Source organism: Rattus rattus, chromosome 9 (genome assembly GCF_011064425.1).
Source record: "Rattus rattus isolate New Zealand chromosome 9, Rrattus_CSIRO_v1, whole genome shotgun sequence".
NCBI lineage: Eukaryota > Metazoa > Chordata > Mammalia > Rodentia > Muridae > Rattus > Rattus rattus.
The window spans coordinates 8,897,234-8,925,134 of NC_046162.1; the positions used below are offsets into that span (position 1 = coordinate 8,897,234).

Consider the following 27,901-nt stretch of genomic DNA (forward strand, 5'->3'; position numbering starts at 1 on the left):
CAAATCAGCAAAGAAAGGAATGGTGGCCTATCTGGGGGTCATGCTCCCCAGTTTCCCTTCTCATAGAGAGTGTGACTGAGCAGACAGGCAGCTGAGAGGTTTGTCCAGCCCGACTACTATTTTATAAGAACACACTTCCAGTTCATTACCTTTTAGAGTTCCCATGTCCAGTAGTCTGGGTAATATGCTTGCTTAGGAATTAGATCAGTACTAGCCCACTGTTTGCATGGTGCTAGGGACACACACACACACACACACACACACACACACACACACACACACACACACACACACTCTCTTCTCTTGCCTGATGGGACTAAGTTCATTTGGGCATAACCATCTTTAAGTTTGGGAACTGCTGTGTGTTCCCTTCGGTTATAGAGCCCTCTCATAGAGCCAGGTTAGGTGGCTGTGTTTAGGCCTTGCAGACTGTGGTGTTTGGAAGTCCTCTTCCAGTCCCCCTAGGTCTAAGGGTTGGAAGGTAATCCCATTTCCTAACTCTTTGCTGTGCCTTTTAGAACCCAACTTTTAGAAACATATTTTCTTTTGGAAGATTCTCTGTTCCATCTCCAGGGAATCCTGAGCTCTGGGGACCTCTGCCAGTTCAATAGGCAGCCCTAGAGAAAGATACTCTCCTTCTGCCCTGGCATGGGAGGGAGGGGGACACCAAAGTCTGGGGAGTCTGAGTCACCTGACTATATTCATCCAGCTTTGTCTGATTGAGCCCTTCAGTGCAGACAGTGTGCTCTTGCCTCCCACCAGGGTGGCACTTATAGGTATCCTCGACCCTAATGAAAGACAGGAAAAGAACTGTGACTTTGGGAGCAGGCTAACCCAAGCTCAACTCATGACTTTTGTTTAACATAGTAGTGAGAGCTGAACATGGTGGTGCATATCAGTACTTAGCACTGGAGAGACCAGCCTGGGACACGCAGTGAGCTGGTGTCACAAAACAAAGCAAAGTAAGAAATAGTAGGTGACAACACCCACTTCTCTAGGTTACAGTGAGAATCTAAGACTCCATTTTTGTAGATATAAAATTAATATTTGTGAAAATCATGTATTGTATATTTTTTATGTTTTTCTTTATTAACTTGAGTGTTTCTTATTTACATTTCAAGTGTTATTCCCTTTCCCGGTTTCCGGGCAAACATCCCCCCTAATCCCTCCCCCTCCCCTTCTTTATGGGTGTTCCCCTCCCCATCCTCCCCCCATTGCCGCCCTCCCCCCAACAATCAGTTCACTGGGGGTTCAGTCTTAGCAGGACCCAGGGCTTCCCCTTCCACTGGTGCTCTTACTAGGATATTCATTGCTACCTATGAGGTCAGAGTCCAGGGTCAGTCCATGTACAGTCTTTAGGTAGTGCCTTAGTCCCTGGAAGCTCTGGTTGCTTGGCATTGTTGTTCATAAGGGGTCTCGAGCTCCTTCAAGCTCTTCGAGTTCTTTCTCTGATTCCTTCAACGGGGGTCCTATTCTCAGTTCAGTGGTTTGCTGCTGACATTCGCCTCTGTATTTGCTGTATTCTGGCTGTGTCTCTCAGGAGCTATCTACATCCAGCTCCTGTCGGCCTGCACTTCTTTGCTTCATCCATCTTGTCTAATTGGATGGCTGTATATGTATGGGTCACATGTGGGGCAGGCTCTGAATGGGTGTTCCTTCTGTGTCTGTTTTAATCTTTGCCTCTCTATTCCCTGCCAAGGGTATTCTTGTTCCCTTTTAAAGAAGGAGGAAGCATTCACATTTTGATCATCCGTCTTGAGTTTCATTTGTTCTAGGCATCTAGGGTAATTCAAGCATTTGGGCTAATAGCCACTTATCAATGAGTGCATACCATGTGTGTTTTTCTGTGATTGGGTTACCTCACCAGGATGATATTTTCCAGTTCCAACCATTTGCCTATGAATTTCATAAAGTCATTGTTTTTTTGATAGCTGAGTAATATTCCATTGTGTAGATGTACCACATTTTCTGTATCCATTCCTCTGTTGAAGGGCATCTGGGTTCTTTCCAGCTTCATTATTATAAATAAGGCTGCTATGAACATAGTGGAGCACGTGTCTTTTTTTATATGTTGGGGCATCTTTTGGGTATATGCCCAAGAGAGGTATAGCTGGATCCTCAGGCAGTTCAATGTCCAATTTTCTGAGGAACCTCCAGACTGATTTCAGAATGGTTGTACCAGTCTGCAATCCCACCAAAAATGGAGGAGTGTTCCTCTTTCTCCATATCCTCGCCAGCATCTGCTGTCACCTGAGTTTTTGATCTGGTGTGAGGTGAAATCTCAGGGTTGTTTTGATTTGCATTTCCCTTATGACTAAAGATGTTGAACATTTCTTTAGGTGTTTGTCAGCCATTCGGCATTCCTCAGCTGTGAATTCTTTGTTTAGCTCTGAACCCCAATTTTTATTATAGGTTATTTGTCCTCTCATGTGTAACTTCTTGAGTTTTTTGTATTTATTTGGAAGATATAAGGCCATCTCTATCTGTTAATGGGATTGGTAAAGATATTTTTTCCCAATCTGTTGGTTGCCGATTTTGTCCTAACAGTTTTGTCCTTTGGCCTTACAGAAGCTTTGTAGTTTTATGAGATCCCATTTGTCGATTCTTGATCTTAGAGCAAGCCATTGGTGTTTTATTCAGGAAATTTTTTCCAGTGCCCATGTGTTCCAGATGCTTCCCTAGTTTTTCTTCTATTAGTTTGAGTGTATCTGGTTTGATGTGGAGGTCCTTTATCCACTTGGACTTAAGCTTTGTATAGGGTGATAAGCATGGATCGATCTGCATTCTTCTACATGTTGACCTCCAGTTGAACCAGCACCATTTGCTGAAAATGCTATCGTTTTTCCATTGGATGGTTTTGGCTCCTTTGTCAAAAATCAAGTGCCCATAGGTGTGTGGGTTCATTTCTGGGTCTTCAATTCTGTTCCATTGGTCTATCTGTCTGTCTCTGTACCAATACCATGCAGTTTTTATCACTATTGTCTGTAATACATGCTTGAGTTCAGGATAGTGATTCCCCTGAAGTTCTTTTTATTGTTGAGGATGGTTTTAGCTATCCTGGGTTTTTTGTTATTCCAGATGAATTTGCAAATTGTTCTGTCTAACTCTTTGAAGAATTGGATTGGTATTTTGATGGGGATTGCATTGAGTCTGTAGATCGCTTTTGGTAGAATGGCCATTTTTACTATATTAATCCTGCCAATCCATGAGCATGGGAGGTCTTTCCATCTTCTGAGGTCTTCTTCAATTTCTTTCTTCAGAGTCTTGAAGTTCTTATTGTACAGATCTTTTACTTGCTTGGTTAAAGTCACACCAAGGTACTTTATATTATTTGGATCTATTATGAAGGGTGTCGTTTCCCTAATTTCTTTCTCGGCTTTTTCTCTTTTGTGTAGAGGAAGGCTACTGATTTATTTGAGTTAATTTTATACCCAGCCACTTTGCTGAAGTTGTTTATCAGCTTTAGTAGTTCTCTGGTGGAACTTTTGGGATCACTTAAATATACTATCATATCATCTGCAAATAGTGATATTTTGACTTCTTCTTTTCCGATCATATCCCCTTGACCTCCTTTTTGTTGTCTGATTGCTCTGGCTAGAAATTCAAGAACTATATTGAATAAGTAGGGAGAGAGTGGGCAGCCTTGTCTAGTCCCTGATTTTAGTGAGATTGCTTCAAGTTTCTCTCCATTTAGTTTAATGTTAGCAACTGGTTTGCTGTATATGACTTTTACTATGTTTAGGTATGGGCCTTGTATTCCTATTCTTTCCAGGACTTTTATCATGAAGGGGTGTTGAATTTTGTCAAATGCTTTCTCAGCATCTAATGAAATGATCATGTGTTTTTGTTCTTTCAGTTTGTTTATATAATGGATCACGTTGATGGTTTTCCATATATTAAACCATCCCTGCATGCCTGGGATGAAGCCTACTTGATCATGGTGGATGACTGTTTTGATGTGCTCTTGGATTCGGTTTGCCAGAATTTTATTGAGTATTTTTGCGTCGATATTCATAAGGGAAATTGGTCTGAAGTTCTCTTTCTTTGTTGTGTCTTTGTGTGGTTTAGGTATAAGAGTAATTGTGGCTTCATAGAAGAAATTCGGTAGTGCTCCATCTGTTTCAATTTTGTGGAATAGTTTGGATAATATTGGTATGAGGTCTTCTATGAAGGTCTGATAGAATTCTGCACTAAACCCGTCTGGACCTGGGCTCTTTTTGGTTGGGAGACCTTTAATGACTTCTTCTATTTCCTTAGGAGTTATGGGGTTGTTTTACTGGTTTATCTGTTCCTGATTTAACTTCGGTACCTGGTATCTGTCTAGGAAATTGTCCATTTCCTGCAGATTTTCAAGTTTTGTTGAATATAGGCTTTTATAGTATGATCTGATGATTTTTGAATTTCCTCTGAATCTGTAGTTATGTCTCCCTTTTCATTTCTGATTTTGTTAATTCGGACACACTCTCTGTGTCCTCTCGTTAATCTGGCTAAGGGTTTATCTATCTTGTTGATTTTCTCCAAAAGAACCAACTTTGGTTCTGTTGATTCATTCTATGGTCCTTTTTGTTTCTACTTGGTTGATTTCAGCTCTGAGTTTGATTATTTCCTGCCTTCTACTCCTCCTGGGTGTATTTGCTTCTTTTTGTTCTAGAGCTTTTAGGTGTGTTGTCAAGCAGGTGACATATGCTCTTTCCTGTTTCTTTCTGCAGGCACTCAGCGCTATGAGTTTTCCTCTTAGCACAGCTTTTCATTGTGTCCCATAAGTTTGGGTATGTTGTACCTTCATTTTCATTAAATTCTAAAAAGTCTTTAATTTCTTTCTTTTATTTCTTCCTTGACCAGGTTATCATTGAGTAGAGCATTGTTCAATTTCCACGTATATGTGGGCATTCTTCCTTATTGTTATTGAAGACCAGCTTTTAGGCTGTGGTGGTCTGATAGCATGCCTGGGATTATTTCTATCTTTCTATACCTGTTGAGGCCCATTTTTTGACCAATTATATGGTCAGTTTTGGAGAAAGTACCATGAGGAGCTGAGAAGAAGGTATATCCTTTTGCTTTAGGATAGAATGTTCTATAAATATCCGTTAAGTCCATTTGGCTCATGACTTCTCTTAGTCTGTCTACGTCTCTGTTTAATTTCTGTTTCCATGATCTGTCTATTGATGAGAGTGGGGTGTTGAAATCTCTTACTATTATTGTGTGAGGTGCAATGTGTGTTTTGAGCTTTAGTAAGGTTTCTGTTACGTATGTAGGTGCCCTTGTATTTGGGGCATAGATATTTAGGATTGAGAGTTCATCTTGGTAGATTTTTCCTTTGATGAATATGAAGTGTCCTTCCTTATCTTTTTTGATGAATTTTAGTTGAAAATTGATTTTATTTGATATTAGAATGGCTACTCCAGCTTGCTTCTTCTGACCATTTGCTTGGAAAGTTGTTTTCCAGCCTTTCACTCTGAGGTAGTGTCTGTCTTTGTCTCTGAGGTGTGTTTCCTGTAGGCAGCAGAATGCAGGGTCCTCGTTGTGTATCCAGTTTGTTAATCTATGTCTTTTTATTGGGGAGTTGAGGCCATTGATGTTGAGAGATATTAAGGAATAGTGATTATTGCTTCCTGTTATATTCATATTTGGATATGAGGTTATGTTTGTGTGCTTTTCTTCTCTTTGTTTTGTTGCCAAGACGATTAGTTTCTTGCTTCTTCTAGGCCTCCTTATGTTGGGCTTTACCATTTATTATCCTTTGTAGTGCTGGATTTGTAGAAAGATATTGTGTATATTTGGTTTTGTCATGGAATATCTTGGTTTCTCCATCTATGTTAATTGAGAGTTTTTCAGGATACAGTAACCTGGGCTGGCATTTGTGTTCTCTTAGGGTCTGTATGACATCTGTCCAGGATCTTCTGGCTTTCATAGTTTCTGGCGAAAAGTCTGGTGTGATTCTGATAGGTCTGCCTTTATATGTTACTTGACCTTTTTCCCTTACTGCTTTTAATATTCTCTCTTTATTTTGTGCGTTTGGTGTTTTGACTATTATGTGACGGGAGGAGTTTCTTTTCTGGTCCAATCTATTTGGAGTTCTGTAGGCTTCTTGTATGCTTATGGGTATCTCTTTCTTTAGGTTAGGGAAGTTTTCTTCTATGATTTTGTTGAAGATATTTACTGGTCTTTTGAGCTGGGAGTCTTCACTCTCTTCTATACCTATTATCCTTAGGTTTGATCTTCTCATTGAGTCCTGGATTTCCTGTATGTTTTGGACCAGTAGCTTTTTACGCTTTACATTATCTTTGACAGTTGAGTCGATGATTTCTATGGAATCTTCTGCTCCTGAGATTCTCTCTTCCATCTCTTGTATTCTGTTGGTGAAGCTCGTATCTACAGCTCCTTGTCTCTTCTTTTGGTTTTCTATATCCAGGGTTGTTTCCATGTGTTCTTTCTTGATTGCTTCTATTTCCATTTTTAGTTCCTTCTACTGTTTGATTGTGTTTTCCTGGAATTCTTGTGACTCCTCTCTATGGGCTTCTACTTGTTTATTTATGTTTTCCTGGAATTCTTTTAGGGATTTTTGCGATTCCTCTCTGTAGGCTTCTACTTGTTCTCTAAGGGAGTTCTTCATGTCTTTGTTGAAGTCCTCCAGCATCATGATCAAATATGATTTTGAAACTAGATCTTGCTTTTCTGGTGTGTTTAGATATTCCGTGTTTGCTTTGGTGGGAGAATTGGGCCCTGACAATGCCATGTAGTCTTGGTTTCTGTTGCTTGGGTTCCTGCGCTTGCCTCTCGCCATCAGATTATCTCTAGTGTTACTTTGTTCTGCTATTTCTGACAGTGGCTAGACTGTCCTATAAGCCTGTGTTTCAGGAGTGCTGTAGACCTGTTTTCCTGTTTTCTTTCAACCAGTTATGGGGACAGAGTGTTCTGCTTTTGGGCGTGTAGTTTTTCCTATCTACAGGTCTTCAGCTGTTCCTGTGGGCCTGTGTCTTGAGTTCACCAGGCAGGTCGCTTGCAGCAGAAAAGTTGGTCTTACCTGTGGTTCCGAGGCTCACGTTTGCTTGTGGGGTGTTGCTTATGACCTCTCCCCAGCCGCAACCACCAGGAAGATCTGTGCCGCCCTTTCCAGGAGCTTCCTAGGGATGTGAGCAGGGGTGGGCAGTGTTGGTGGTCTCTTCCGCTCTGCAGCCTCAGGAGTGCCCACCTGACCAGGCGGTGAGGGCTCTCTCCCACGGGGTTTGGGAGCAGAGAGCTGCTGCGGGCAGGGATCCGCTGGTTTGGGACTCCCGCTAAATACCGGAAGTGTCCGGTCCTAGAGGAATTTTGCCTCTGTGTGACCTGAGTTCACCAGGCAGGTCGCTTGCAGCAGAAAAGTTGGTCTTACCTGTGGTCCCGAGGCTCAAGTTTGCTCTTGGGGTGTTGCTTATGAGCTCTCCACAGCCGCAGCAACCAGGAAGAACTATTTCATGTTTTATATAATTAAAAAATAACCTCTAAACACCATCTCCAGCTGCACCTTTACAGAAAATCATCCACCTTGATATTGCCATTTCCCTGAAATGCTATGGCTAGTTCCCCCAATAAACCAGTTTTCTATTTAACCTGGCTCAAAATGAGAATATGTCTTTTCTCTCTCTCTCTCTCTCTCTCTCTCTCTCTCTCTCTCTCTCTCTCTCTCTCTCTCTCTCTCTCTCCAGCTTGGATATACAGTTGCTCATACACTTGTGTGTGTACACAGGCCTGCATAATTTCATCAGGGTTGTGGCTGTCACAGCATCCCCTGTGGGACCCCACATTATTAGGATGCTAACGATCACTTGTGAACAGGTGAGGGAATCCCAGCCCAGCACCAAGGAGTTGGGGAGTTCAAAATCATTTCTCAATACAACAAAAACATACCTACCACGTGACAAGCCAGAGAGCACAGCTTTTGAAAAATGCCATAAATAACCGTTTCTGGTATGTCCCACTTAAAATAGCAAAGTTGAAACATAAAGACAAATAAGGTTTCCAGGAAGCTTGGATTTTCCGGAAAGAGAAAAGACTGTAGGTCCTACTTGTACCTTGGCCCATCTTCCATGGTGACCTTAATCCCTTCTCATCTCACCAAAAACCAGGATGTAATTTTATGAGTTGTTGGTGTTCTATTTTCTTTCTTTAAATATTTTAATAAAGAAAACTGAATTTAAGCTGGGCATGGTGGCAACACCTTTCATCTCAGCACTCAGGAGGCTGAGGCAGGTGGATCTCTGTGTGTTTTAAGCCTGCCTGGTCTATATAGTAAGTTTCAAGAGACCCAAGGCTGTTACACAAAGGAAACCCTGTCTTAAAAAAACCAAACTAAAAATGAAAAATGAAGGAAGGAAAGAAGTTAGTTAGTTAGTTAGTTAGTTAGTTAGTTAGTTAAGTCAGGCTGCTTCTGAGAGCATGTGGATCCATAGGGGAGTTTCTTGTTGCTTCTAGGATCTCAGTCTTAGTGTGTGATGCTCAGTCCCCAACCATGCTCTCCAGGCTGCCTCTGTCTTCATACCTTGACCCTTGCTTCCCCACTCACTCACATGAACCTGAGTTCTGACTCTCGACGAACCAGGACTTCACGGAGACGCTGGATTTTCGCCATCTCCAGCTCAATCTCCTCCGGCATCATGCTGGTCTCAGCCATAGAGATGATGTCCAGCTGGCCTGTGTGGACAGGAGACTGCCATCAGGACTCAAAGGCCACCAGGGCTTTCAAAGATTCCCACCAGAATTAGGGGTGTGCTTCCTCATCCCAGCTAACAAGGAAGCAGAGGCCTGTGAGGTCAAGTTCCATCTGGGGAACAGTGAGAGCTCTGTCCAAAAGGTAAGAATTCCTACCAGGAAAGCTGTGCTATTGCTCTGGGGAACAGCCATGACACACCTCAGGGGCAGACATATGAACCGGGCTGACATCATGTGCTAGAAGGAACCTTCGAAATCCAGGAAATCCATGGTGCTATGGTTAAAATGTGACTTGTGTCCCCAGGATAATGGGGCAGAGAGACTAGGGTCTGTGAGACATGATTAGAGATTATCAAGTATGTTCCTCCTCTTACAGGCCTGGATTATCTAGGAAGCAGCTTGTCATAAATCATGTCCCATTTTCCAGCTTGCTCACTGCTCCTGCAGGTACCTTGGTTGTGGGGCAGCGGGCAGTGAAAAGTACCCTGATTCCTGGTCGAGATAGGTCGAACCCCCTGGAGATCCTAAAAAGGACAGCAGGTGCATTCCCATTCTCGCAGGATATCAGGACCTTGAGTAGCTATGCCCCACATGGACCCCTGTAGAGAGGTTTGAGACAGACCAGTCATGTAGGGCAATGTCTTAAGCCCCTCCTCCACAGGTGAGGACGTGACCATAGGTCATAGGTCAAGACAGATCAGTCATAGAAGCAGGACCATGCCCTGGGATATGTAGATGAGGTCTTCCCAAGCTCTCAAGCCAAACCAATAGGAAGTTTCTGCTGTCAGTCACTGACCCATCCGAAAAACTATATTTAAGTGTCGTGTTCAGAATTAAAGGTGTGCAGGAATTATTCCATCGTCTGAGAGCTTCTGTCATAAGAGCTGTAAGGCAGCCGCTTTAGGAAGAGATCTGCTCTCCGGAAATCATCACCGCCAGAATCTCCCCTGCACCCCTTGCTGGTTAGTCAGTTCCCTGCTGGCTCAGCCCCACCAAGCAACCAAAAAGGCAGGCAGAGGTGGTGGAAAGGAGAAGGACCGGCAGCAGGAGGCAGGGGAAGCCCCCCTCCCGCCCCGCTGGGCTCTCTCCCCTTTGCCTGAATCCACACACCCAGCTGGGACAGAGCTGGGAAGAGCCCCTGGGTGACAGAACCCTACACTTAGTGTCATCTGCACTGTGAGGACGCCTGAGACATCACCCAGACTTGAACTTTCTGGCCTTCACTAGAATTAACCTCTTTTCTTTACAAATCATCAGTTCCCAGGTATTCTGCCATAGTAGCAGAACATGAACTAAGACAGATGTGGAGCCTTCTTTCTGCACAGGCTCAGCAGGCTCATGGGAACTTTCTCCGGCACTATCAGTCCCTGCCTAGCCCCAACCCTTTGGTTTTGCCTCTTTGACCATGACAACTTTGCATACTCACTTTGCAAAGGCTAAGGATAAGTCTAGAAGAAAACTGTTCTAATTATTTTAAGGTACTACTAAGCAATGTAAGTAGTAGTGATACAAAGTAACACAGCTTTCTTGTAGGAAATTCAGAGAACACTAGTGGGAAAGAAAGACAGAAAAAAAATTCAGGGCTAGTCTTGCTGCCAAGACCGACAGTCTGAATTCAAGCCTCAGATGGAAAGAAAGACCCCGACACACACACACACACACACACACACACTGCCTCCTACACTATGGCACACATGTGCTCTCCCCCCACAATAAATAAGTGAATATAATAAAATATTGTCCATAACCACACTACCCAGAGAGAGCAACTAATCACATTTATAGACATCCCTCTGGGATTTTCTTTTTCTTTTTCATTCTCTTAAAAAAAAAACCCAAAACTATCACATTCGGAAAAAGAAAGAGACATAGATACAGGATTTGGGTTTGTTTGTTTTTGAGACTAGGATTCATATAGCCCAGGTTGACCTTGAATCTCTTATGTAGCCCAGGATGACCTTGAACTCCCATCCTTCTGCCTCTGCCTTCCAAGTGCTGGGTGACAGGCCTGTGCCACCACCGTCATCACTCCTTAGTATAGTCCATGCAATGTCAGTATGGTGATAGAGGTTGAGCATTCCCAATCCAAAGCTCTGAAATCTCAAGTACAAACATACTGAACACTAGCATGACACCAAAGGGGACAAGTCTGTATCTGGCCTCTGTATAAAATTACCTATATGAGGACAGAGTATAAAATCCCCCCTGCAGCTGTAATCACAGGTTGTGCGGCACCTGATGTGAATGCTGGGAGCTGAACTCTGGTCCTTGCAAGAGCAGTACATGTTCTTAACCTCTGAGCCAACCTTCCAGCCTCCAACATATTTAAAAGGACTAATAAAGATCTACCAAAATGTTAGTAGCATTTTGTCATATAATCCACCTGCCTTAGTAGCCATTTTACAAGCATCTTTTGTCTCTGTTTTGAGGGAAAAGGGTGACTGTCCCTGGGCAGAACCAGAAATGACAGCAACTGCCAGGCAGCACCCGCCGAGCACAGCTGATAAGTGACTTATCCCTGTGGTTCTATAAGAATAAATTGAAACTATAAAAGCACATGGGTACATAAAAATCCTGTGAGGAAACTTGGCTCAAGAACTTATCACACACATCAGACCAAGGAAAGGATCACATAAAGTAACAAGCACATGAACACTGCAATGGCCAGGTGCCACAGAAACCTACATCTGATACATAGCATGCAGGTTCAGGGCAAGAACTCAGCTGTGCCTAAAGCTTTGGCTCATCCCCCTCACCTGCACTGATGCAACCTAGGCAACTGACTGCTAGTCCTCCTATTTGCCAACTTGGCCTGGACCTGACCTACTGTTTCCCATCCCATACCTCACAGCTGAGCTCTGTAGCTTTGCACTCTAACATGACTCCAGTAGTTTCAGAATCAGGCACCTCCAGCTCATTGTCTTAGAGTTACAGCCTCTTTCTCAGCGCATTCCTGAAACCTCTTGAACTCTGCTGCAGCCTGTTTGATTAGCAATCATTCTGTAACCCATGTGAATTTAGAAACATAGATATATTTACTGTGATCTGAGAATTAACATTCATAATTAAGACTGGAATAGAACTTACATTCACCTCAGCCAGGCTACTAAGGCAGGTGGATTATATGACAAATTGCTGTCAATGAAACAGATAAACTTTGTGAATTTATTGCTATTTAAGAAAGCTGACATTGTGGAAAGACACAAACATGTTCATCAATGTTTCTGGCATAGTGTGCTCATAACAACAGGCATCTGTAACACCAGCACTGGGTGCGAGAGGTGTGTGAAAACATGCAGGCCTCTGCAGCTTGTTGGCTGACCAGCTTAACTGAATCAATAATCTCCACGTTCAGTTACAGACCCTTACTCTGCCTTTCTCTCTCAAAAAAAAAATAAGGTGGAGAGAATTAGAGGAAGACACCTAATGTCAACTTCTGGTTCCCATGTGTATACACACACACACACACACACACACACACACACACACACACACACACACACACACACACAAAGTAATTATGACATTCAGATGGCCTGAGCATTACTGTCTGCAAATTTTCTGGCTTAGGGTACCCAGGTTTTGAAGGGTGTCATGGGATGAGTGAAATCTGATGGCATAGTCGGGAGCTCCAGGTCTACTCCTCACTCTCTGTAGGACTTTAGGCTGTCTGTCAATCCCCTGGCTCAGCTCTGTGACCAGATCCCCCACACCAGCAGTCATGAGGAATGAATTGCTCAGCTATGCTGTGCACTATATATGGCCACAAGGAACTTTTGAGGGACCAGTGCACTTGTTTAACCTGCCACCTATTGTCCTCATCCTATGCTAGCAGTGTCAGGATACCACTCTCTCAGAAAGCATCAGTAGCCAGGCCCTGAAGCAGCAGAGGTGCGGAGAAATGTGGGGAGGGTAATTATGGTGATTCCCACAGGAAACATGGCTTCTGGCCAGATTGCTCAGTGGATAAAGGCGCTTGCTGCCAAGCCTGATGAACCTGAGCTCAATCCCCAGGACCCATAGGGTGAAAAGAGAGAACTGACTCCAGCACACTGTCTTCTGAGGAAGAGATGTCAGGGCAAGTGGTACAATATCCACATATAATAAGTACAGATAATTAAAAAACTTTATTTCATGCATTAGCTACTTTTTTGTCCATGTTACAAAATATCTAAAAAAAAAAAAAAAAAAAAAAAACCAAAACCAAAACCAAAACCAAAAACAAAAAACTTGCAGGGAGAAGGGTTTGGGGCTCACAGTTTAAGAAGGGATACTGTCAAAGAAATACAAATTGGAAAGGAAGATGTCAAAATATCATTATTTGCAGATGATATGTAGTATACTTAAGTGACCCCAAAAGTTCTACCAGAGAACGACTGACTAAGCCTGATAAACAACTTCAGCAAAGTGGCTGGGTATAAAATTAACTCAAACAAATCAGTAGCCTTCCTCTTCTCAAAGGATAAACAGGCTGAGAAAGGAATTAAGGAAATGACACCCTTCAAAATAGTCACAAATAATTTAAAATACCTCGGTGTGACTCTAACCAAGTAAATGAAAGATCTGTATGACAAGAACTTCAAGTCTCTAAAGAAAGAAATTGAAGAAAATATCAGAAGATGGAAAGACCTCCCATGCTCATGGATATGCAGGATGAATACAGTAAAAATGACCATCTTGCCAAAAGCAAGCTACAGATTCAATGCAATAACATTTTCAACAAATGGTGCTGGTTCAACTGGAGGTCAGCATGTAGAAGAATGCAAATTGATCCATTTTTATCCCCCCGTAAAAAGGGTAAGTCCACGTGGATCAAGGACCTCCACATTAAACCAGATACACTCAAACTAATAGGAAAGAAATTGGGCAAGAGTCTCAAACACTGGGGAAAATTTTCTGAACAAAACACGAATGGCTCATGCTCTAAGATCAAGAATCGACAAATGGGACCTCATAAAACTGCAAAGCTTCTGTAGGCATTCTTCTGTCATTAGGACAAAATGGCAACCAACAGATTGGGAAAAGATCTTTACCAATCCTACAACAGATAGAGGCCTTATATCCAAAATATACAAAGAACTCAAGAAGTTACACCACAGAGAGACAAATAACCCTATTAAAAATGGGGTTCAGAGCTAAACAAAGAATTCACAATTGAGGAATGCCAAATGGCTGAGAAACACCTAAAGAAATGTTCAACATCTTTAGTCATAAGGGAAATGCAAATCAAAACAACCCTGAGATTTTACCTCACACCAGTGAGAATGGCTAAGATCAAAAACTCATGATAGCAAATGCTGGCGAGGATGTGGAGAAAGAGGAACACTCCTCCATTGTTGGTGGGATTGCAGACTGGTACAACCATTCTGGAAATCAGTCTGGAGGTTCCTCAGAAAATTGGACATTGAACTACCTGAGGACCCAGCTATACCTCTCTTGGGCATATACCCAAAAGATGCCCCAACATATAAAAAAGACACGTGTTCCACTATGTTCATAGCAGCCTTATTTATAATAGCCAGAAGCTGGAAAGAACCTAGATGCCCTTCAACAGAGGAATGGATTCAGAAAATGTGGTACATCTACACAATGGAATACTACCCTGCTATCAAAAACACTGACTTTATGAAATTCAAAGGCAAATGGATGGAACTGGAAAATATCATCCTGAGTGAGGTAACCCAATCACAGAAAAACACACATGGTATGCACTCATTGATAAGTGGCTATTAGCCCAAATGCTCGAATTACCCTAGATACACAAAACACATGAAACTCAAGAAGGATGACCAAAATGCGAATGCTTCACTTTTTCTTTAAAAGGGGAACAAGAATACCCTTGGCAGGGAATAGGGAGGCAAAGATTAAAACAGAGGCAGAAGGTACATCCATTCAGAGCCTGCCCCACATGTGGCCCATACATATACAGCCATCCAATTAGATAAGATGGATGAAGCAAAGAAGTACAGGCGGACAGGAACTGAATGTAGATCTCTCCTGAGAGACACAGCCAGAATACAGCAAATACATAGGCAAATGCCAGCAGCAAACCACTGAACTGAGAACGGGACCCCTGTTGAAGGAATCAAAGAAAGGGCTGGAAGAGCTTGAAGGGGCTCAAGACCCCATATGAACAACAATGCCAAGCAACCAGAGCTTCCAGGGACTAAGCCACTACCCAAAGACTATACATGGACTGACCCTGGGCTCCGACTGCATAGGTAGCAATGAATAGCCTAGTAAGAGCACCAGTGGAAGGGGAAGCCCTTGGTCCTGCCAAGACTGAACCCCCAGTGAATGGGATTCTTGGGGGGAGGGCGGTAATGGGGGGAGGATGGGGAGGGGAACACCTATGTGGAAGGGGAGGCCAGGGGTTAGGGGGATGTTGGCCTGGAAACCGGGAAGGGGAATAACAATCGAAATGTAAATAAGAAATACTCAAGTTAATAAAGATGGAAAGAGTTGACAGCTTCTGCAACCAGCCAGGAGACAGGCCTCTGGGCATGTATATGCAGAATTTTCTAGAGGTTAACAGAGACAAGGACACCCACTATGAATGTGGCTGTCACTATGGGCTGGGGTCCTGGACTGAATTAAAAGGGGAGTGGCCTGAGTACCAGCACTCCTCTCTTTGATTCCTGGTGGCAAATGCAATGTGATCAAATGTCTCACACTCCTATCATCATGCCCTCCCCACCATGACTGTCCCCTCAAGATGAGAGCCCAATAAACTCTGCCTTTCTTAAGTTTCAAGACATCAGTTGTCTGGGAAGACTGTTAAAGGTCACCACAAGGATTAGGATAAACTAGGGTTAAAGGCCATGTCTGGTTGCATAGAAGACTTCAAACCACAGCAAGGCAGATGCAGGAAATAAACAGATGCGAATCTTACAGGGTGCTTTTTGTTCAGTCTGAGCTTATATGATTGAACTAACATCTTAGGACGCTCCCTCCTGGTATCTTCCCAAAGGACGACATCCATCAAATGCCAACAACTGGACACTTGAGGAGAGCAAATCATGAGAAGAGACACAAGGAAGCTTCCAGGCTGACTAGGCAAGATGGGCACATTTTGCAACTGAGTTTGTTTACTGTTAGATGAGCACACAGCATTAAGACACAGAAGTCCCCAGGGCTCCAACTGCCATTGCTGTCACAGAGCTTACAGGAGTTGAGTCACTTCTGGGGAAGAAGCAGCTAAATCCATCTTTTTATCCCCAAATGCCTCCCCAGGGGTGCATGTGCCGCAGCAGCAGCAGCAGCAGCAGCAGCAGCAGCAGCAGCAGCAGCAGCAGCAGCAACAAACAAGAGCTGAGTGCCAGGCATGGCTGGGATGGGCCCACAGGTTCAGGCATTTATCTTGAGAATCTTGTTACTTAGGAACAGAAGAAATGAAGTAGCAGTGGGTAAGAGAAATTAACAATGTGGAAACTGCTGTTGGGTTGATGAATCAACTGATTGAGTTTTGAGACTGGCTCTTACTATATAGCCCAGGATAGCCTTTTCCAGCCTCAGCCTCCCTCGGGTGGGGATGTCAGACATGCATCACTCTCAGTTTGAAACATCTATGAACATGGGCTAGGAGAATAAAGTAGCTACTGTCAGAAGAAATCTCCCTTAGTGTAGCCCGCAGGTTCAAGAGGCCAAGCCCCATTTGCTTCTCTTGCTGCCAATCCACTCTCCATAGCTGGTACACAGGATGAAGGCTCTTGTTCTTCTCGACAATCTGGGAGGTGGGTGCCTTCATCATAACCATCTCTTTCCAGTTGAATCAAAAGACATGGAGAGATCATGAGTCAAGGATAACGAATGCATGGCAGGACTGGGACTCTATCTAATCCAGACTTGATTTCCAAAGAAAGCCTTCGTGATAGACTGAAGAACTAGCAAAATTCTAGATCCTGTGCAGAATTCACATGTTCCTACCAGGATGGACATGTCACCCTAACACAGGTCCAAAGCGACAGGGCCAGGTGGTGAAGCTGAAACTTCCACACACACACTAGTACTTCTTTACATTGACTCTGTTGTTGCTGTCTTGGTGTGGTTTTTGTTTTTGTTTTGATTTTTGGGGTTTGTTTTGTTTTTAAGTGTTTTCCGTTATTATTGGGTTTGGTGCTAGGGTGTAGGAAGCCTAGAGGCTCACATGTAATTGACAAATGTTTTGCCACATTTAAATAAAATGTTTTTTTTTAAAAACTCTTTAGCTATAAAATTTAAAATGTACATGCATGATGTGGATGCCCATGGAGGCCACAAGTGGGCACTGAATCCCCATCCTTGGAGTTACAGGTAATTGTGAACCAGACAGTATGGGTGCTGAGAACTGAACTCCGTCCCCAGCAAGAGCAGCCATAGCCACCTCATTAGCTCCAGCTCATCACCTGTTTAAAGAATCAACGTAGCAACCCAATGAAACTCGAGCCCTAACCCACATCTCCATGGGAACATCTTCCTGGCCTTGACCCATGAGAGGGTGCGAGTAGATATAGATAATGTATATTTAAGCCCAATTAAACCCTGGAAGCAGCCTATTTTTTGCTGTTGTCAGCTCATTGTTGAAAGAAGCTCATTTAGGCCCCAGACATCCTATCGCAGCATGTGGTGAGCCTCTCTCTCTCTCTCTCTCTCTCTCTCTCTCTCTCTCTCTCTCTCTCTCTCTCTCTCTCTCGTTAATTGGATGAGAAGCAAGCATCCAGTTGCATTTTAATGAATCATTCTTTCCCAAGGAGGTGAAGTGACTGCATTATTTTCAAAGCTCTTGGCTGAGATATCCCAGAGGCTTGTCTTGAGGAGGAGGATGAAGCCAAGAGCAATCATACTGCAGTCCAAAATTCATCTTTAGACTCAATGGTATGTGAGGAAGACTGTAGCCACAAGGCTTCCACACCCTTCCACACGTTCTTAGTCCCTATCTGAGCCTCAAGCACATTTTTTCTGCTTCTCTGAGTTTCTAGTTTCTCAGCTCCATCTGACCTGTCAAACCACATCAAGGGAATCCAAGATGCTATGGGTCGCATTGTGTCCCCTGTGTGTTAAAGGCTTGCCTCCCAGAAGGGTGTTTTCAGGAGACTGTGGGCATATAAGAGGTGGACCTCGAGGTAAACCTCAGGTTTGGAGAATGTGGATGAGGTAGTGAAACCCCAATCCTTCTTCTTCCCTTCCTTCCACCTCCTACTCACAAGGAGAAGGCCACAAGTCCAAAGCAATGACTACACACTGACCCTCCAAAACTGAAGTAAAATAAAAATTTAGTCTCTGTTTGTGAGGGCATGCATAAGCATGCATGTGTGTGTGTGTGTGCATATGCAAATATAAACATATACACATGGGAACCAGAGAACAACCTCAGGTATTGTTTCTTAGAAGCCACACACTTTGTTCTGTTTTAACATTCTTAAAAATTTATTTATTTTACGTGTATGTTTATTTTGTTTGCTTGTATGCCAAATGTGTGCATGCAAAGGCCAGAAGAGGGAGTTAGAACCCTTGGAACTGGAGTTACAGATGGTCGTGAGCTGCTATATGGGTTCTGTGAACCAAACCCAGAGTCTCTGCAAGAACAGCTCTTACCTACTGAGCCATCTCTCCACTCTCACCTTGTTTTTTGTTTGTTTATTTTGTGCTGTTTTTTTTTTTTGAGACAAGATCTCTCTTCATCCTGGAACTCACCAAGCAGGCTAGGCTGGCTGGCCATAGAGCCCAGTGTTTGTTGTGTCTCTATTTCCAATCCTGGGATTATAATTTTAAAAATATAATCTTACACACATTTTTATGTTTGTGCTGAGGATCCAAACTTGGGGCCTCATGCTTGCACAGCAATCACTGAGCCATCTCCTCAGTTCCCATTTTATAAGTTGCTTTGCCTCATATATTCATTACAATAACAGAAAACTGGTTGAGTATATAGTCGGTATTATGATTAGGGTAAAGGGGAAAGACTTGGACACAAATCCTGGCTCTGATTCTTTCTAACTGCTAACATGACCTGCTAGCTAAGCTGCAGTATCTTTATTGAACTCTGTGTGGTACCGTATCTTCCTATTTCTTTGGATGCATGGCACAATGGAGACATTTATCACATGAGGTCCAGCTTGTTCTGAACATCCTCTCCAGGGCAAAGATTTATCACCATACAGAATGTTTCTGAGACTTTGTGGTCAGACAGAAGTTGCAGCTCCCAAGTGGGATTTCCAAAAGGTCTCCTGTGAATAACGTATGTGTTACCGCTGAGCTAGCATTCTAAATGAGATGACACTTGAGTCCTGGTGGATTCTTGGACCATGTGTAATATGTTTTGCATACTCAATGTCCTTCCTTTCCCCAACACTTCCAGATGATCTTCAGTGAGTCACTGGGCCACTCTGACACAGTTCTAGACCTAAGTCAGTGGGGCTCAGACTAATTCCTGAGGCCAGCTGGGACCGTAGAAGTGAATGTCCAAGAGAGCTGTTCTGGCTTAGTCAGTAGAGTGCTCATCCACCGTGCACAAAATCCTAGGTTTGATTCTCAGCACTAACCAGACATGGTGGTGTGTCACTGTGACCTAAGGCTTAGGTAGGTGAGGGCAGGGAGATCAGATGTTCAAGGTTATCCTTGGCTACAGAGCATTTGAGGCCACCTGGACTACCTGAGATTCCGTCTCAAAAAACAAAGTAAATGAAATAAAAAGAGAGAGCATGTTCTTCTGAAACAACCCTGTAATAAGATAATTGACCAATTAGGATGACATAAACAACTAACACTCTGCAGCATGATGGTTCACTGTATTATTCATGTTTTTTTTTCAATTTCCTTCATGAATCCAGACAATTATAAATCCATCCTGAGCCATGAATTAAGGATTTTTATGATGACTTCCAATTTGCATACCAACTCAAAGATTAGCAGAATGCCCTGGTCATGCAAGAATGGTTAGGAAACCAAATAGTGCCTCAGAAAACTGAGCTCACTGGGGCTATAGTGGGGATTTGGGGAAAAAAGAGACTCTGAAAGAGAGATTAGCCATTTCTTTGGACATTTTAGGCATGGATGATTCATAGCTTCTGCTTCCTGTGTTTCTGTGCAGAGTGAGGTGTTGCCAAGTTCACTGTTCTCACACAGTGTCAGCCAGAGCACCTCTTGACATAAGCCCTAGAATCACAGCTGACTTTTAAAAATGGGTCTGTAGCCCGATACAGGTCTGAGTGAAGACTATTGAGTGTCTTGCTTGATAGTTCTTAAGGTGGGCACCTGACACTGTGGAGTGGTGGTGGGGTGTCACTGTCTCAGGGCATAGAAAAGTACTGAGTCTAGTTGATGATGTCATTTCCAGTAAAAATAGGATGAGAAGGGCAAGGAGATGGGTTGTCAGTACAGCGCCTCACCACACAAACACAAGGACATGACTAAGCCTCAGAAACCCCGTAAGAAGTAAATGCTGAGTATGGCAGCACACGCTTCTTTGTGTTCTCAGGTAGAGCCAGCAAGTCTAGCAGAGTCACTCATTCAGGAACTGATTTCAGGAACACAAAAGGAAAAAGGACACCTGACCTTGACCTTCATGAGCACTTGTGCATGGATGTACACGTGAACGTGCATATACATATAAAAACAAAGCACCATCATCATCCTACTAAAAAGAAAATGAACTGGAATGGCAGGTAGCTGGGTTACCCTGGAGGTGCTTAGTTATATTTGGGGAAGGGGGGAAAAGCCTAGACTCCAGTGTGGGTGTGAGTAGAATATGCTGCCCACAACACCCCAAGTCTAGAAAACTCAAGCATGAATCACTGAGAGCCCACATCAGAAAAACTATTTTGAGCCCAGCTGGGAAGTGTGGCTCCTGTAAGTGTATAAACCATGCATGGTGGCACACACCTGGCACTCTGAAAATGGAGGCAGAAGAATTGGAAGTTCAAATTATCTTTGGCTACATAGCAAGTGTGAGGCAAGACTGGACTATATTCGACCTAAAGGGACAGGTGGAGGAGAAGAGAGGACACAGTGAAAGCAGGGTCTGAACACTGTGGCCTAGAGGTTGGTCCAACCCACCACCTGCCTCTCTGGTTCAGCCTATGAGTCACAAGTGGTTTTTACATTCCCAAATGCTTGAGAGAGAAAAACAGATCGCGATGTGAAAATGGCACAGAATTCTGACTTTAGTGCCCATAAAGAAAGTTTCAATGGAACAGGGCCATGCAGAATTTGTCATGTATTGTCTCAATTGCTGTTCTGTTCTACAACAGAGCAGAGTAGCTGGGTGGGATACTCTGAGGCAAAAATATTTACTACCAACTCTTGAAGAAAAGGTCCCTCTCCTAAGTGAGCCAGTCCCTGCATTCTGTGTTTGAAGATATTTATCAAAGACTGAAGAGGTGATAGTTCAGTTGATAAGAGGACCTGACTTCCATCCCCAGAACCCAATTGACAAAGGCAGGTATGGTAGCATGGGCTCATCACCCAGCCCTGGGAAGACAGACACAGATCCTGTAGTTCACTGGCCTAATAGGAACAGTGAGTTCCAGGCCAATCAAATACCCTGCCTCAAAATATCAGAATGGGGAGCAACATAAGAGGTTAACATCTGGCTTCCAAATGTATACACACACACACACACACACACACACACACACACACACACACACACACACACGCGCACACACACACACGCACAAGTGTGTGTGTGCAAATATGTACAAATATACATGTATTTGCACACACATACACATCTCTGAATTGTTTCTTATAAACTAAGGCATTAACATTTTTAAAAATCCATTTATACTGTGCTGACAAACAATGAAACAACTGATTTCTCACCAGGTCAAACAGGCAGAATTGCTAGTATTTTATAGAAGCTGACTGAGGCTATTAAGGATGTGAAGCAAAAGTGCCACCTAGAATTTAAAAAATAATTTCCGCATTAACAGTGGTGGTATATTCAATTTTATGATAGTCACTTAACCCCATTTTTGTGGTGTCACAAACTGCATCAGGTACATTTTGCATAATCTTAAAAATATTCTAAGCCCTAATTGAGATGAATTTGACAGTAATCATCGGAATCACTACTTTTAATTAATTTTCTTATTATATGTATGTATATGTTTGTGTGCATAGGGTCATATATGCAATAGTACGGGGTCTAAGGATTGCTTTTGTACAGTGGATTTTTCTCTCCCCTTTTATGTGTGTTTGGGGTATTGAACTTGGATTAACAGGTTTGTGAAGCAACTTTTACCCCCGAGCTATCCCACCAACCTTGTGGTTGCTGTGATTTTTTTTTTTAAGCCTTTGCCATGTGCCAGAAAACTTCATCAGCATTTTCTGTTTCTCTGTACACTTAACAACCCTGGTCCTTCTCTCACTCAGTTCTCTTTTGTACATGACAAAACTAAGGCACATTCAGGCGATGTAAGGTCTCAGAGCCAGTGAATGCTGGAACCAATATTCTCATTGCATTATCACTTAGAAACTAGACTAGACTATGGGGCAGACCGTGTTCATGTTGGAATCTCTTCTAGTCTGAAATATAGCATGATCCTGAAGTGGAAATTTATGGTGTCTTTGGAGACTCAGTTGTGTCACATGATTTTTTTCTGGAATCTGTCTTATGAGAGGATGTTTTGCTTAGAACAGACATGAGGTGTTTTCCTGGAAGCTGCCTGGAAAGGGGTGTGTGATGTTTTGGTAGAGCAGACTCTGGAGAGAACACGATGCTTGGAAAGGATGTAAGTATAACTAAGAGACAGTGGATGGCACCGCAGCATTAGTTTGCCTTGTCACTCTTTGCTGGTCTTCATTGGGCTTTGCTGACACTGGTCTTCACTGACAACGCTGTGCCATTGCCTTGCCTTCTTTGCTGATCATCATTTGTCATGACTCCATGGAGAGAACTTCTCGTGATATTATGGCAGCTTCTTGCTCGTGTGGACTCAGGCCGATTGGCAGAGCCTCTGGGTTTCTTCTGGATTGAACTGTCATTGCTGACTTGTTAATGGTGTTTGTGAGTGGATCGAGCCACCACTACTGATTCATTTGAACTGAACTGCTTTTATCCTAACAACAAAGATTGGAATTGCCCCCAAAGAACCATTGCTAAATATTTGTTTATTTTGTAAGTACACTTTAGCTGTCTTAATGCACACTAGAAGAGGGCATCGGATCCCATTACAGATGGTTGTGAGCCACCACGTGGTTGCTGGGAATTAAACTCAGAACCTCTGGAAGAGTAACCAGTGCTCTTAACTGCTGAGCTATCTCTCAAGACCACAAAGAACCATTTCTAAACAGGTCCACACCTTCCTTTTCCCTACTAACCTTTCCCTTCCCCTACCTCAGGTGAGTGGTGGGCTACAAGAGGTTAAAGCATTTAAGAACCCTTATTAAAGTAGTTTTTGAAAAATCTAAGCCTACATGATCCAACATATCCTTTTGCATTCTTCTGTTCATTTTACTTTGGGCAGTAGTACTTCGGATTGAACTGGGTTCTGTATCTCTAGTATAATGACTAATATCCTGTCAACTTGACAAGATCTAACTTCATCTAGGAGATAAACCTCTGTCTGTGAGAATGTTCCTCCCAAAGGGCCATGAAAGCTCCTCCACCTCCCACAGTGACCGAAACTTTTGGTTAAGCCTTTAACACTTAAATCTTGGGGCACATACATTGACCAGCGAAAAGCAAAACAACCTGACCATTTTCATATTCCCTGAATCATCTACGTGGGCTCCTCACATGATGGCTTTGCTGGGCTTTGTTCCTTGGCTGGGCATGAAATAGGCCAGCTCCCATGATGACAGGCTTGCAGACGAATGCACTGGCTTAAATTCCTAGAATGGTGCTCAAGACAGTCTGGGGGCAACAAATCACCTCTGGGTCTCACTTATGTCTCTCTTATTCTTACTTGTTTGCTTCCTTTATTTTCTTTCTAAAAAGTTCCATCCTGTTTCCCTCCAATGACTCAGCTGAAAGTGTTGTCTTCCTCTCAGGAGGGTGCTTGGGGAAATGGTGTCTCACAGCCAATTACAGAAATGACCAGAGTAGCTACAAACACTGTTGGAGACTTTCCTCAGCCGCATCTCTCAAAGTGGAGGTAGTTCTAGGGTCCTTCTCTGATGGAGTTAAGAAAATGGACAGGAAAAAGTGGCTTGGTGGGGGCATGGCTGTAACTGAGATTTGAATCAGTGTTGGTATGTCCTTTTACAGAGGCTCAAGTGGCCAGGTCATTAGAATACCTCTGAGTATAGCTCCCCAGCCCAGAGACTATCTATTCTCTTACCTCTCCCTGCATCCATTTCCTTTAGGGAGTGATAAGTGACACAGAATCTGACCAATCAGGATCCTCTATCAGCAGCTGCTTCCTTTCTCTTTATCATAGGATCAGTTCGGGCTGGGAAGAGTGGGCAACTCTAAGACAAGAGGCGAACTCAGCACCTCCACAAGTCTCTCCCCTGCTGTACCCTCGAGTATAAAATCATCAGAACAGCTGTAACTACTTGCAAAAGATCTTCAAAATTGGCCCTGTGGATGTTCCTTTATAGGAAAGAGCGGGGAGGGTCACTGACCTCGAACTTATGTAATTCTGCAATAAATGCATGCAGTCTCATTATCATCCTGGGAGGTGCTGGTGTGCACAGGGGCTCAAAGTTTAGCTGAAATGAGTATGCTATCTGTGCACCTATGGGGAAGTTTTCATCCATGCTGGAGGAGACTTTCTGGTGGTAAACTTGCCTTGGGGTCACCCATTTCCCCTGTAAATAACTCCTCACCATACCCCTTAAATGAGCACAATAAACTCTGGTTCCTTGAGTTGGACTTTGGTGGAATCATCCTGGTTAGTTGGTGGCAGACAGACATTTAGATAAACCAGATTGCTTTCATATTAGACTTGAAAGCCATTTTATAATAAAGCCAAACTAGGCACTAAATCTAAATTAAAGTCAATTAAATCTATGCCCTACCTATAACCTTAATGGTGCAAATGGCTCTGTACTGCCTGTTCCAGGAAATAGCAGCCATGCCTTTGTCTCAAAAAGTTTTTACAATCATCTTGCAACCCTACCTTTGTTTCAAAAGTTTGTTTGACTACCTGTTGTTATGACTACCTGTTGTTATGACTACCTGTTGTTATGACTACCTGTTGTTACGACTACCTGTTGTTATAACTACCTGTTGTTATACCCACCTTGTAATCATACCTTTGTTTCAGGAGGTCATTGTGACTAACTTGCTATGCTTATGTGCTGCTTCTCTAACCCTACCTATTTTGCCCACCAAATCCCCCATTTGGAGATCCCTCTCCTGGGACTGTAAAAAATGTCCTTCTTGCATCCAATGTTGACCTCTTGAACCCTGCCTTAGGGGGACACCTGTGTGCATGAATACAAAGGCTTGTGTTAAGCCAGGTTTGGTGGCTCACACCTTTAGTCCCACACTCAGGAGGCAGAGTCAGGTGGATCTCTGTAAGTTTGAGGTCAGTCTGGTCTACATAGTGAGTTCCAAGACAGCCAGGGCTGCACAGAGAAACCCTGTTTCAAAAAATTTTTTAATCATTTTAAGACTAAATTTAATCAGGGATGAAACTGCAAAATCTTAATCTTACAAAAGGTACTACCTTGCAATAAACCGTTAAAGATAATTAAGACATGCAGATTAAGAGTCACCTTATAAATGATCAAATTCTTCAAAAATATGATTCATTTACAGGGACAGGCTTTATTAAGCCTACTGTTTATGTTTTCAAGGTTAAACACGAAGCAAATAACTGAAAACAAGTTTATTTAAAATGAGGTATACTTAAGAGATGTCCCTCAAAACTTTTCTGAGATCTGCAGAATGTGATATTTAAGATATGAATGGAAAACACATTCTATGATAGACAGAAATGACAGATCCTAGAAGCAACCCGAAGGTCTCCAAAGGAGACGATGGAGCAGAGAAAACTCCACCTGAATTATAGTATCACTAACCCCTGGGCCAAACTGCCATTGCCACCAGGGCTCTCCCTACACTGTGGACACTGTTGGTTTAACTGCCCTGTCTGCTTTCTCACAGAGGATTAATTTTTCCAAGTTCCTCCTCCACAGGATAATCAAGCGGACCTTCTAGATCTCAGAGCCAAAGGCCTATGCTGTTCTGTGCAGCAAATGGAGGCATAATTCTGTGTAACAGCTGAAGACTAACTGACTACTATTGGGGTTTGATCTTGCTGTATATTGTAATGCTAAGTGCAAGCCTCGAAGATGTGGAGTCCACACATAGACCCAAGTGCCCAAGTTATTTCTGATTGGTAAATGAAGATGATGACAAACAATAGTGGGGAAGAAGAGACATAGGTGGGAGTTGGGATTCCAAAACTTGTGGTTGGAGGAGAACCACGAGAAGGAGAAGAAGGTGGATGGAAGAGAAGTCACTATGGATTAGGTGAGTCATGAAAACATGGCCCTGTGGTCTAGGCAACTGGAACTAAGAGCAGCCCATATGAAACATAGTAAGTAATAACTCAGGACTATCAATAGAAAGTAGATTCTAATAACATAGAGGGTAGATATCTGCCAAGCTCTAGTGTTGATTAAGGCTTATTGTAAATATAAAGGTTGTGTGTGTCTTTTATCTGGTAACTTAATGGTCAAAGACAGGATAGAAATCCTGGTTTGTGATTAAACATACAACAGACTACCTCTACCTCCAATGAAGCCACCAAGACCATGGAAGCCTAGGGAAAACACTCAGGTGGCAGTAAGTCTTGGTCATTTAATTGGTAGATAGTTCATTTGGATTATACTTCTGTTGTAGTTTATCCATTTCAGATCTCTGATGTTATTGACAGCTTTATCAGTTCAGCAGCAGCTGCCTGGGTGCACTTCATATATTAAAACCAAACCATACTTTTCTAGAGCTACTAGGTCACCTAATTTAAAAAGGCAACTCACAGACAGGTTTGCCTGACTAACAGGCTTCATATTATAGGATAAACAGATCTCAGACATAAGTTCTACTATTTAAAGAAACTTTCTTTGCAAAGACCACACTTAGTAACCAACCATTATGTATGTCTAATGGTAAGCAATCGGTTAAAAACATTTAAGGTTTATATAAATTATAAACATCTAAAATATAAAAGTCTAAATAAATTATGAGGATCTAAGAAGGTGATTTAAAATATATGATTACAAGTTATTCTATGCTTACTAAGACTTCAAAGGGTCAGAGTTAATATTAATCAATAGATTTATGATAAGTTATTAATAGCATTGTTAAGTACTGTTATTGTTATCGGTCAAAAGCCCAAGATTTAAATTTTTCTCTAGTCGCCTTCTAAATGTAGACTTAAAGATGTTCTTCACCATGATCACAACATTTCTGACCAATATATACTTCCAGCCCTCTGGAGATGAAAGAGTGATCATGGTTTAACCCAAAGCCACAGCGTTTGCTCTGAGTTGAAGGCACAACTCTATTCTGGCTGTTTTACAGACACCTGTTAGCTGCTTTGTCTACAATGGGGATTTCAATACAGATTACAAACAATGATAATATAAGTTTCAGGGAATCAAGAAAGTCATAAGACCTTGATCTGCCTCGAAGTTGAAGACCTTGAGTCTGAACTCAAACAGACTCCAAGTAAGTATTCCTATTAATCAAATGCCTAAGCTTCTCTGTTAATGGCTCCAAATATAAAAGTTTCTTTAAGTATTTAGCTCTTGTCCCTAGTATATATCTGACTTGGGAGAATTCCACTTGACTGGTAGACACTATCCAGAAATTAGCTGTGGACTACAAACTGCTCCAAAGGGGATCTACACCACATCAACCCCAGGGAGTCCTGTAAAATCAGAAAGCCCTGGACTTGGTGAAAGCTGACACACCAGTCCAGCCAATGTGATTGCTCCTTGTCTCTTCAGCTGGATCATCAGATGCTACTGATGAATGCCCCATTGCCCGAATTCCCTCCTGGACTTTCATTAACATTCCAGCCATCCTGGACCCTAACAATGTTGTCCTAATTTCAGCAGGAAATAGTCAAGAAAATACATGACCCCTTATCCTCAACAGAAGTCTGGAATGGTTGGTGAAAAGGAAACTCCCTGGCAGAGGAGACAAAATGGTTACCTATAGTAACTATAGGCATACCATTATTATAATGGCCTTAAAATGTTGTTCTTTCTATGCCAACAACATGTATAATTTATAAACAGGCCATACTTCTTTTGATGCATTACAAATTTT

General features: G+C 42.7%; 1 protein-coding gene across 1 annotated transcript in view; it reads right to left on the reverse strand.

The window, feature by feature from the left end:
• Bmerb1 (bMERB domain containing 1) overlaps positions 1-27,901 on the reverse strand; it is a 123,640-nt gene that overhangs the window by 57,632 nt on the left and 38,107 nt on the right. Inside the window, exon 2 of the mRNA XM_032914108.1 lies at positions 8,547-8,670. Within this exon, the coding sequence (XP_032769999.1) occupies positions 8,547-8,670 (124 nt within the window). The remainder of the gene's footprint in view (positions 1-8,546; positions 8,671-27,901) is intronic.